This window comes from Drosophila nasuta, chromosome X, assembly GCF_023558535.2.
Source record: "Drosophila nasuta strain 15112-1781.00 chromosome X, ASM2355853v1, whole genome shotgun sequence".
Classification (NCBI taxonomy): Eukaryota; Metazoa; Arthropoda; class Insecta; order Diptera; family Drosophilidae; genus Drosophila; species Drosophila nasuta.
Genome location: NC_083459.1, coordinates 9,968,554 through 9,980,781, shown reverse-complemented (window position 1 = coordinate 9,980,781; position 12,228 = coordinate 9,968,554). Strand labels below are relative to the sequence as shown.

At 37.7% G+C, this 12,228-nt stretch overlaps 3 protein-coding genes across 3 annotated transcripts; all 3 read left to right on the top strand.

Annotated features, from left to right (window-relative positions):
* Positions 1–1,950: 1,950 nt before the first annotated feature.
* Positions 1,951–3,044, top strand: LOC132794991 (uncharacterized). The gene is made up of 3 exons (XM_060805367.1): positions 1,951–2,065; positions 2,131–2,522; positions 2,601–3,044. The coding sequence occupies exons 1-3, from the start codon at positions 2,002–2,004 to the stop codon at positions 3,042–3,044; spliced, it is 900 nt and encodes a 299-aa protein (XP_060661350.1). The 5' UTR covers positions 1,951–2,001.
* Positions 3,045–7,466: 4,422 nt separating this feature from the next.
* Positions 7,467–8,537, top strand: LOC132795586 (protein suppressor of white apricot). Its single transcript, XM_060806382.1, has 2 exons — positions 7,467–7,536; positions 7,621–8,537. The coding sequence occupies exons 1-2, from the start codon at positions 7,467–7,469 to the stop codon at positions 8,535–8,537; spliced, it is 987 nt and encodes a 328-aa protein (XP_060662365.1).
* A 1,478-nt stretch (positions 8,538–10,015) lies between these two features.
* Positions 10,016–10,811, top strand: LOC132795585 (probable serine/threonine-protein kinase irlA). The gene is made up of 2 exons (XM_060806381.1): positions 10,016–10,079; positions 10,153–10,811. Exons 1-2 carry the CDS (start codon positions 10,016–10,018, stop codon positions 10,809–10,811), a joined length of 723 nt encoding a protein of 240 aa, XP_060662364.1.
* Positions 10,812–12,228: the final 1,417 nt, after the last annotated feature.

Genomic DNA, 12,228 nt, shown 5'->3' with positions numbered 1-12,228 from the left:
AAATGTGGAGCCGCATATTGATGTCTTTGCGAGGAGCGAAGACTCGTTACAATGTTGTGATTATGAAGTGCTCTTCACATGGCATACTTTCTCGGTGCGAATTGCTTTGACCCCAGATGGCTGTGGGTTCGATCTTTCCAACCAGCTTCAGCATTCATTATCAGCCCGAATACGCCCCAGCATAAGCGTCTAGCATGGACGACATAAATCTTGTAACTTTGGAAAAGTTCTGTTTCTATACCCTGTATTTATTGAACTGAGGATTGATTCACTGCAGATATTTCATAAGTCATTTGCTCGCAGAGAAGTCAACAAAGGTATTACACAAGAAATATATAAATAGTTTAAATTTATTCATTAACTATTTTTAGTTTTTCCTTAAATTATAATTTATTACATTAGTAACTTCTATTTATTTATTAACCTTGATCAAAAAAATGAAATTTCTTTAAACATAAACAATTTTCTTGTAATTTTACTATATAATTTCGTTAGCTAACAAAATATTGAGTTTAGATTTTGTTCCTTATTGAAAGTATTAATAATAAACTTCGATCGTTTTACCGAGCATCTGTCAGATGATCATTAAAGAGTGTTGTTTCAGTGAAGTGCACAAAAAATTGTACAACAAAAATATAGATAGTAAGTAATTAATGATTTTCTTTTTTATTCATCATTTTTTCCTAATTTTATTTATTTCTTACTTAAAATTTATTCACAATATTAATACTTAATATGAATTTAGTCATGAACATATGTATTTACTACTTAAAAAGAATACTTACATAAAATATGATCAAATATTTTTGACCCTAACAAAATCTTTTCTATCATTGCTTAAATTTCTTTAGCTAACAAAATATTGAGTTTAAATTTTCTTTCCTATTCAAAGCATAAACAATGAACTTCAATCGTTTACAGAGCATCTGTGAGCCGATCAGTAAAGAGTCTCGTTTGCCATAGGCTTATGTGTGTATGATATGTAGATGAAGAGATGAATTTGAAGTCACGAGCAGCAGCGTGCGAAAGAAACACTTTGCAAATGGGCACAAATCGTGGCCATCATGGTCCAGTAGTCGTAGCAGATCAGAACAGATCACAACAGAGCTGAGCTGAGCTGAGATGGGGCCACACACTTGAGTGGCGAGTATATGACCGAGCGATCGGACCGTGGCCCAAACAGTTGCCATGCGTCGCTGGGCCAGTTTGGCACTAGGCACTAGGCACTCGGGACTTTTGGGTCTTAGAACTTTGGCGAACTTGGGCAATTTTTTGTGGTTGTGTGGTTGTGTATGATTGTGTGATTGTGGTCCAAGTTCATCGTTTTGATTGTTTTGTCATTAGCATGACGAGGTTGCCCGTGGGTTCGTCGATTGAATCTCTCTTTGGCTTTTCTTCGGCTCTGTGTTCGCTGCTCAATTTCAACTTGTTTGTTTCGTTAGCCGCTTTTGTTCCTGACTCGATCACGGTCAGTGACCTGCCTCGTTGACCATTTGTCCATCTTTTTTTTTCGGCACTTGAATTTATGCCGACTCGCGAGATTGGAAATGGATGCCGTTCAGAACGTTTCTCTGTTTGCTGTTTGCTGATTGCTGTTTGCCATGTTGCCAGCATTCTATTGGGCGTAATTATGTCAATCTCTAGAGCTAACGCTTTCGTTGTGTGTCTCTCTCTCTCGTCTCGATCGTTAGAATGATTCTTTAGTCGACTTCTTATTTTCTTTTCTATTATTATTATTTTTTTTTTGTTCTCCATAATTTTTTTGTGCGTTGTTTGTTTTGTCTTCGGACTGAGGCGATCGGCGAGTGGCGAGTCGAGAACTTTTTGCATAAAAACGTAGCAGCAGCAGATGAATCTGTACAGTTCTGTTGGACTTTGCTTACAATTAAGTAGAAGCAAATAGGCAGACAGAGGCACTCCCAAACACACACACACCACAAAAACCAAAAAATAAATACGATAACAAATCACTCCCAAATCAAAACAGGATCAGCTATCAGAATGTCCAAGCTCAGCGCTTTATTCGTGCTCAGCTGCCTGCTGGCCTTTGCCTTGGCTGTGCCGGGTAAGTTTTGACATTTGCCTCACACTCGCTTCAGATATGCAATTGCAATTGCTTTTTGATTACAGAGCCACGCCAGCTGCGTCAACAGCAGCAACAGCTGCGTCAGCAATTGCAGCACTTGCAACATCCGTATCTCTTCTTGAGCGTGCCACGTGGACGCGCCAATGCTGGCGCCGTTGTTCAAGGCTTTGAGATTGTCGAAGAGCCCGAAGATGACATCGATCATCTTGGCAACGATGATGACGATGACGAAGACGATGACGCTGCTGTGCAGCATGACGATGATGATGACGAAGACGATGATGAGGACGAACACGAAGCGCACTTGCAACGTGGCTTGAGCTTGGCACGCAATGGTCAACTGGTGCTGCTTAAGAACGATGCCGAACAGGACGATGACGACGATGACGAACAGGACGATGACGAACAGGACAACGCTGCCCCACAGCTGCCTTTGGTCCTGGCCAAACCAAGTCTGGCTCGCAAGACCGTCGCTGGCCCCGCCAAGGCCCAGCCGCTGCTGAAGAACGCCAAGCCCACGCAAATGATGGTGGCCAGAGATCAGGCCGGTGCCATCATGGTGCCCGATGGCATCGTCGAGATCGAGGGTCAGAGCATTGTCGATGAGAAGACGGGCAAGGCAGCGTTGCTCGTGCCACGTGCCGCACTCGATGCCATTCCCGATGGCGCCGTTGTGGCGCTCATGGAGCGCAGCAGCGCCACCGATGCCTTGGCCGCCGTCGGCGAGGAGCGCGCCAATCGTGTGATTGTGCGTCGCCGCAAGAACGCCGGCCGTCGCAACGTTGTCCGTCGTCGTCGCGGCGGTCGTCGTCCGGTGCAGCGTCGTCGCCGTGGCGGACAGCGTCGTCGTGGTGGCAACAACAGGCGTCGCAATGTCCGTGTCGTGCGTCCCAATGGCAACCGCAGACGCGGCAACGTGCAACGTCGTCGCGGTGGTCAGGTCATGTTCCAGGGTTAAGCAATAATCGCAGGGAGCAAACCATTCTTCTAGTATTATAGTTAAGCGCTCCAACAATGAGCGAGCCACAGACACGAAATGTGACAATTGAAACGGAATCGAAAATAAATATGAATGTGATACGAAAATATTAAAACTGCAGCTTTTACTTTTTTATTTCTAGTTCTTGGTAATGTTATTCTATATTCTTTACTCTATTCGTTGTTATATTTTCTTATTTTATTTATTTCGATTTATTCCCTATTTTTATTTTTATGTATTTACTTATATTATTCTTTCTTATATTTTCTGTTTTATACATATTTTTGTAACATTGTTCTTTGTTATATTTTCTTCTTTTTCATTTATTTTTATTCTCCATGTTTTATTTTTATGTATTTATTTATTATATTTTGCTTAGAAAATATAACATTGCTTTTTTATTATATATTTTTTAACAATGTTATTATTTTTCATTGCAAAATCCTTATATTTATAGTTCGTTTGCTTTCTTTATCTATTGTTCTCTATATTTTTACTTACTTTCAGCAACATATTTTATTACATATGTAAGTTAATTTTATTTTTATTTGTTTTATTAATAAATTTCTACATTTTTAGTCTTTAACTTACATTTTCTTACTACACATTTGATATTATTTAAAATGTTTTTATGCCTTTTCATTCCTTTATCCTTTATTTGTTTCTTTTATTCCTTATTTTTAAATTTAATTTATTTTCAAGCATTTCAATGATTAATCCCCATATGAATACCTTTATATTCTATATTCTTTTTATACATTTTACTTTAACTTACAATATTCTCTTGCCTTATCTTTCCATTAGCTAACATTTGTGCCATTCAGCAAATTTTAGCTTTTTTTTGTAATTAATTTCTCTAGATTATTAAAAACTTTGCTAAGCATTTCATTGACTCAGCAGCTTAATATAACCGATCTCATTTATATTCTAGTCATAACGGACATTCCTTTCATCTGTTATGAAACGATGTCCATTAGTTTTTTTTCTTCTATTTTAATTTGATCTCATCTTTGCTTCGACTTGCTATACAAATCTGTTCTTGTCGAAGCTTCCTTTTGCAGTTCTTTCGACAAAATGATCTTAACTGGTTTCTGTTTTATCAGTTTCTTTTTTTCTTAGCAGACTAACAACTGTGTTGATCAGCTTGACCCAAATCTTGAACCGGCAGACAGCACACGCTGCGTATGCGCAATATGCTTGAGCATCGAAAATAGAAAAATTACTTTAGCTCTCTTTTTTGTGATTTTCTGGCTTTTGTTCTCGTAACCAAGTGAATGAATGGCAATCACTTTGATTTAATGGGCTACTCGCATCACGACTAATGTGTGCAAATCAATAACTGCCCGGCAAAATGTAAAAGGAAACCTTTATGTGAAACTTGAATTTCTTTTCGAATGTCTGATTTGATATCGAAAATATTTTGCATGTGTATTTCCATCCATTTATATCATTAGCGTTACTATTATTATTTAAATGATTAGAAAAATACAGAATTAACATTATTCTTAAAATAATAGAAATATTTACAAATTAAATCATTTATATAGATTCTAATTAATATCATTTAAGTAATACTAAATTAAAATTGTAATAAAACAATAAACAGAAATTATATTGTGGTACTTTCATTTTGTAATCAGCGAAATATTCATTTTATTTATAATGTCTGAATTGATATCGAAAATATTTCGCATTTATATGCCAGATGTCAATTACTGTAGATACAATTCTTTTATATTATTAGCGTAACTATTATTATTTAAATGACCAGAAAAATGCAGAATCATCATTACTCTTAAATCTATAGAAATATTTAGAAATTTAATCCAACGAAAAATGAATAAAAAAAAGCAAAAGAAACAGGAATACTTAGAAATTTATTCAATAAAATATATTATTTCACTATTAATTTTATTTGTTATTGAATCAATTCTATGACAAAGTGAAGATGAATTTTAAGTGGGACTTTAGCTTCCAATTTCTTTAATATATCATTAAATGCATTTTATTTATGGAAGAAATAAAATATTTACGAACTTATTCAAAATAATTAATAAAAATTAAAAATGTTAAAAAGCATACATCGAAAAATTTAATTTAAATTTAATTTAATCTGTAAAATATGAATTTTATTTCTGATTTCTGATTTGATATGCGTAATTAAAATCATTTAAAAATGAGAACGTCGTTCTTAGACTTTAGAAGTTAAAAACTTTTTTAAACATGATTAAGCTCTAATTAATACCATTATTTGTTTAAGATATATAAATAAAATAAAACAATTTCTTGATTTTTTCAATTCGTCATTATATTAATATTATTTTTTTAAGTTTTTATTGATATCTAATTTCAAATTTATAAAACAATGTTTAAAAACCATTAAATAAATTATATTTTGGTAATACATTTTTTAGTTAATTTAGTAAGTTAATGATGTAAGAGAAAAACGCAAATGAATGTGAGTACAAAATAATAACATGTATTTCTGTTAATAATGAAAACACAATATAAGCTTTTTTTAAGCTTACTACACTTTATTTTGAACTAAATTCAAGCAATAATAGTTGATTTAAACTTGCAGAATCGAATGAAATTGCGATAATATGTTATCAAATTTTTTTAGGGATCATTCTCAGAAAAGTATCAAAAGAAATGGAATACTAATACTAAACGATACTACAACTGTTGAATGTTAAACTAAAGAAAAATTTGAAGTAAGAAAAACAGAATTAAAAGATATGTAACAATGAAATTGAATCTCGGTTATTTGCTTTAAAGAAATGGTGATCAAGAAATGTACGATAAGGAAAATAATCGATCTATTAAAAAATCTTATGTGTGATAAAAAGAACTTGAATTTTTAATAAATAAAGAACTATGAATCTAGTGCAGCAGTATCACTTGACAGTGGATAATCTTTAATTTCCTGAAGAGCACAATAATTTGAAAAATTTTGTATTACCGCTACCCATACAGTAGAAAGTTATTATAGTAGCTTTGTGACTACAGGAAATTTATGTAACAATTCCTTATATCCTTATCAAATTAATACATTTTTAATATAATAGTAAATCAATATACCAAAAATTGTTGTGTGTATATTGTAGTATTTTTCGGTATATTTTGGTAGTAATAATATATCGATATACTCATTACAGCCATCTGTATATTTTAGTATTTTTGTAATTTGTGTACATATTCGGTATATTTGTAGCATAATACCGCACTATTTGGATTTTACTGAAAATGTAGCTGTTGTTTTCTTACTTATCATTTTTTTATATTTTGAATATAGTATATCAATATACCAATTATGGTGTTCGGTATATTTCAGTATATTTATAATTATGCATATGTATTTGAACAAAAAGACTGCACTGTTTTGTTGTCATTTAAATTGGATAGCGAGCACATTCGACTGTATCTTTATTACCAATTTTTACATTAGTAGGCATTCTTTATTTTATTGTTGTAGTTTTTATCTTTATGTAGTTTCTTTGCAAGATTAGTTAAAATTGCTGTCTGTAGTGCATTAAGCACTTGCAGATTAGTTAAGATACCCGATATTAATGTTGTAGCTGATTAACTGATTTGGATGCCAATTAACTACAAAACTGTGAAACAGACTTGGTCTGGAGAAAAGGCCTATGGAGTAAAAGAAACTGTAGATTGTGTGGCAAAAAAAAAAATAAAATAAAATAAATCGACTAGAAAACTCTCTAAATTGCTTCCCACCTGGGGGCGAGTGTTGTTCTTGTTCTTGTCGCTGTTGCTGTTGCTTCATGGTTCAATCGCAGGTTCAGTTTGGCGTCTTTTTGGCACAGTTGCGAGCCGAGTTCAAGAACTAATGCCGATAATCAATCATTAGACGCAATATGGTGAGTGAATGAAAGAGTAAGAGAGACAGTGAGACAGTGAGAGAGTACTAAAGAAGTAGCGACTATAGAACTATAGTTTGTAGCGTGTTCTGTAATTTTTGGCATTAGCATAATATTTAAGACGAATGCCAAAAATTCTACTAGCTCTTCACTTTGACCTGCCCGCGGCGTTGATGAGATTAATCACACTATCGAGCGAAATGTATTGTGTGTGTGTATATGGGCAAGAAAGCTGTTCGAGAAGGGTCAGCGAGGAGTGGGGAGGGGAGGAGGGGGATTGTAGTGTGGGGTCAAGCGAGTGTGACAGTAATCCATCAACCATCCTGAGTAGAAGCTGCCGCCGCTGAGCGATGTTGAAGTTGATGGGTATATAATCTGCGGGCTCCCAACTGTTGTCAGTCAGTGGCGAGTGCAAGCTCAGAGCCAACAAGTGCCCAACAAGTGTCTTTGATCGCTCATTCAGCCCCCCCAAAAAAGGAGTCAGAGTTAGTTCATCTTCCCTTAATCATCCTCCACCTCAACCATGCAGTGCCTGCCACAATTGATATTGGCGCTGGCGCTTTGCGCTGTGTTCGCTCCATCCGATACCCAAGGTAAGTTGAGTTAAGCAAAAGCATTAAAGAAGCATATTAGCAACTAACTTAACCCAAAACATCACTTGACAGCCAATGGCAAAGCCCATGGATCATCCGGCTATCGCTTGGGCCTGCGACCCGTTGGTCGTGGCGAGAATGTCTATCCCGAGGGTCGATTCACCTCGTCGATCGTGAACAAGTTCAGCTCGCTGAAGGGCACCACGACAACGACGACAGCAGCCGACACCATTTCGCCCACGACAACCACGGGCACATCGACAATCACTGATACACCGACATCGGACACCACAACGCCATCGACAACCTCGCCAACGTCATCGACCACAACAGGCAGAAGTTTCGGACCTGGCGGCGAACTTGCCGCCGATGATGATGCCGATGATGAGGAACAGCATCCGCTGTACAATGCTCGTGCCTACGACGATGATGACGATGACGATGATGATGATGAGCCCATCCAAGATGATGGCGACAACGATGTCGACAGCGACGATGATGATGATGACGACGAAGAGGGCTTCTACATGGTCGCTGGCAGTGCTGCTGCTGGCCCAGCTGCTCAACCGGCTGCCGCCGCCGTTGCCGTCAGTGATTCGCATCCCAGCCTGGTGCGTCGGCCCACCGAACAGCAGTGGCGTCAATTCCAGCTGGAGCAGCGCAATCGTCGCCGCATGAATCGCCTCCAGCGTGAGCACAATCAGCGCATTCGCGAGCTGCTGCGTCGCCAGCGCGTCTCGCAGCGTCGCAACACGCAGCGTGTGCAACGCATCCAGCAGAACAATCGCCGCAACAGCCGCCGTCGCAATCGCCGCAACAAGACTCGCTCCAAGAACCAGCGTCTCCGTCGTCGCCGCAACAACCGTGAGCGTCGTCGTCGCCAAAAGTCGCAGCGTCAGCGTCGCCGCCAACGCCTCAACCAGCGTCGTCTCCTCCGCCAGCTGCTGCGTCGCCGTCGTCGTGGACGTGGCCGCAGCCTGCACCGTGTGCTCGTTGCCTAAATGATGCCGACCACTTTAGTGATTGATCCCGATTCTCGATTCTATTCCGCATGTATTCAGCAAAAATGCAACGGCTGCCAAGAGCCACAAAAATAAATTCTTTTTTTTTCCCAATTGAAACTTTTTTTTTCTTCGTTTTTAATGCGATTGAAGAAAGGAAAGAAATCTATATTCCATACTATGGTTAGTTATTAGGACTTCAACTTTGCTGAGTTTTAAGAGAACTTCTTAAGCTTCTAAAGCTTTTTGGGCATATTTTCCTAAGGAGTTCCTCATTCATCTTCCATACATTGCTGCTCAATTCAAAATAGTTTATTTTTAATATTTTCTTTAGTCCTTACACTTTATCTTTAGACCTTCAACTTTAGTTCCCTTAGTTGCTTGTTTTTTTACTAAATATGTATATTTTCGTTATACTGCAAAATAGAATTAATGACTAATACTTCAATCTTGGAGAACTTCCTTAAAAGAAAGCATGTGTCGCTTTTTCAGTCAAAGGAATTTGTTTTCTATTCATTATTAGAATGTATCCATAAGAATTCAACACTACTAAGTTTGATTTTCGTGTTGATCTCCAAAGTTAAATATTTCTGTCTTAAACTTTTTTTATTTTCTTACACGATACAAGTATGTCGTATTACTTTCTTTGCTGAATGAATGCGGAAATCATATAAAACTCTCTCAATGATTTATGCACTCTCAAAGTTAACTTTTCGTATTATAAATTTCTTTACTTTAGCTTTCATTTATTTAACCTTTTCAACTTCCACTTTACAGCAATTGAATGAAATCTCTGCAATTGTTAGATCATTTTTTTTTTGTTGGGCATCGAAATGCCTTTGTGGTTCATTGACATGGCATACACTTTCGCCCTTTGCTAGTTTGGGGAACTCTAGCGACTTGAACTTGTGGCTAGAACAAATGCCAAGCTGGCGAGATATGAATATGCTAATGCTCATCATCATCGATTGATAGCAACACAGAGATATAGCATATTGCCCAGTATGCAAATGCCTACTGTCTAAGCCAGAAACACGCTAGCGAAGAGAGTTTTGTGATCAAGTATATATATGTATATATTTATATTGTGTCTTCTTTTTTGGGGAGAGGTTACGCAGGTTGTTGTGCCCGGGTCAACGTTGATTATTTATGGGATTATGCTAAATGGTTTACAACGCGAGTTGCGAGAGAAGACTGCGAATTTCTTTTGATGTTGTCAAGTTCTCGGGTTTGCTCTGCTTCACTAAAAATGTCGCTCTTTCGTGTTGTTGTTGTTGTTGTTGATAGTGGCTTGTAACCCTTTTGTAAGCTTGTAGGCCTACGAACTAACTAACTAACGAAATGCCTTGTAGGCATATAAATATGCCAGCCATTGGCGTTGTAAGTCAGTCAAGCAGCGATCCGCATCCAATAGAGATTCGCACATCAAAGCAAAGCAGAGTTCAAGCACTTTCCTCATAACAATCCAAATCAAGGATATGCATATGCTCAAGAGTTTACTCATCGTTGCCTGCCTGGCAGCCGTTGCACTGCAGGTGAATGGTAAGTAACCCAAAGCCAAAGCCAATCCAATCAAATCCACTCCTCAATTACAATTTTCGCATTTGCAAAACAGCCAAGCCACAGCAGGGCAAGCGATCGGGCCAGTATCAGGTGCTGAAACGTTATCAGCAGGAGGATGTTGAGCTGCCCGCCGAGGGACGCATCAGTCCCACCAAGTTGGCTGCTATCATCAGCGCCTTGAGTGGCAACAGCAGCGGCTCCGGCTCCGGCACCAGCTCGCCAACAACAACAACTTCCACCATCTCCCCTACGCCAAGCACCACGACTGGTACTTCCATAACAACCACAACACCATCGGCAACCACGCCAACTACTACAACGCCAGCTGCTCGCAATGTCAACGATATCGATGACAATGAGGACGACGATGATGATCAGGAATATGATCTGCAGTACAATGATAACAACGATTACCACGGTTATGCCGCCGCCTCCGCCGGTGCCGCCAGCAAGCGCAGCCAGGAAGATGCTCTTACTCGCCAGCGTCGCCAGTTCAGACGCCAACAGAAGATTCAGCGTCAACGTCAGCGCAAGAATGCCCAGCGTCGTCGTCGCCAGCGCAAGCAGCAGCAGCAGCGTCGCCGTCAGCGCAAGCAGCAGCAGCAGCGTCGTCGCAACCGCATCCAGAACATCCGTCGCATCAACCGCTTCCGCAAGAACGCCAACAGGAACAGGTCTCCCAACCGTCGCATCAACCGCATTATGGTCTAAGTGACAGACAGCTTGAGGCAATCCCACAAAATATGTAATTGGTTTTGACATCGAATAAAATGATTCACAATATAAACTCTTTGATTTTTTCTTTTCGATGGATTAGCCAGCAAAAAATACTAAGCTTCAGCTATTGAAAATAATGTTCAATAAGTAGCTGAATATCTTTATTTTCCAGAATACAAATATTAATATTGATAAATGGTAAAAAAGTAAAAAAGTCTTCGTAGAAGTATTTTATCACATCATTTCGCTGTTTTAACCAGCTTTTACTAAATGAGTATTTCATTTTATTTCTTTACATATTTTTGGTTACATTTTTTATCACACATTTCTTATCGAAATATTTTTTTTGTTGCATTATTTCATAAAAGAAAAGTATTTTATTTTATTTGATCACAAATTGCTGAATAATCGTATTTGCATAGTTCGCTTACAATATCGAAAATTTGAATGTGTAGTCTTTGTAATTGCTAACTTCTTTTGTCATTTTTGATACAGCATTGAAGTTCAACTAATCTAACATTGAAAAAATGCGACTTATTTCGCAAAATACTAAATTGTTTTTATACCCGCTACCCATATTCTTGATCAGCGTCAACAGCCGAGTCGATATAGCCATATCCGTCTGTCCGTCTGTCCGTCCGTCCGTATGAACACCTAGATCTCAAAAACTATAAGAGATAGAGCTATAATTTTTTTTCGACAGCATTTTTTATGTTTGCACGCAGATCAAGTTTGTTTAAAATTTTTTCCACGCCCACTTCCGCCCCCGCAAATCAAAAAAATCGAATCGAACAAGTGTAATTTTAAAGCTAGAGCTACGAATTTTGGTATTTACAATAACTACTGTAGTAGTTATGATTCCTGAAAATTTGGTTGCGATCAGATAAAAATTGTGGAAGTAATTAAAGAAATACTTTTGTATGGACAAAAACGCCTACTTACTGAGTTGCTTTGGCCGACAATCTGGCACATTGTGCCGTTTATGGTATATTTTGAACGGTGTACTATATCGATATACCAAACATACCATTTGGTATATTTTTAGTATTTTCGGTATATTTTGAAAATGATATTATTAAAAATGGGTAGCGGGTATCTAACAGTCGAGCACACTCGACTGTAACTTTCTTACTTGTTTTTTGTACTTGGTATATACTATTTCATTCAAAATATACTACAACGTACAAAATATACCGAAGGCTATATTTGGTATATCGATAAGCTGTAACATTTAAAATACTCTAAAGTATACACAATATGTTGCATACAACTTATTTTAGACACGTAGAGTTGATAAGGATGCAACTTAATATGAACATAAGGGAAGTTACAGAGATTAATAACAATATTTTTTTGGATTAATTATCGAAAGAAAGGAGAATGCTGTTGCCGTCTTTCCAAAGAAAAATAC

Bases quoted from the DNA above. Each gene is read 5' to 3' on its own strand.
- LOC132794991 (XM_060805367.1), top strand. From the start codon at position 2,002: ATGTCCAAGCTCAGCGCTTTATTCGTGCTCAGCTGCCTGCTGGCCTTT. The intron at 2,066-2,130 runs GTAAGTTTTGAC...TTTTGATTACAG, and splicing joins CTTTGCCTTGGCTGTGCCGG to AGCCACGCCAGCTGCGTCAA. The intron at 2,523-2,600 runs GTCCTGGCCAAA...AAGAACGCCAAG, and splicing joins CTGCCCCACAGCTGCCTTTG to CCCACGCAAATGATGGTGGC.
- LOC132795586 (XM_060806382.1), top strand. From the start codon at position 7,467: ATGCAGTGCCTGCCACAATTGATATTGGCGCTGGCGCTTTGCGCTGTG. The intron at 7,537-7,620 runs GTAAGTTGAGTT...CCAATGGCAAAG, and splicing joins CGCTCCATCCGATACCCAAG to CCCATGGATCATCCGGCTAT.
- LOC132795585 (XM_060806381.1), top strand. From the start codon at position 10,016: ATGCATATGCTCAAGAGTTTACTCATCGTTGCCTGCCTGGCAGCCGTT. The intron at 10,080-10,152 runs GTAAGTAACCCA...TTTGCAAAACAG, and splicing joins CGTTGCACTGCAGGTGAATG to CCAAGCCACAGCAGGGCAAG.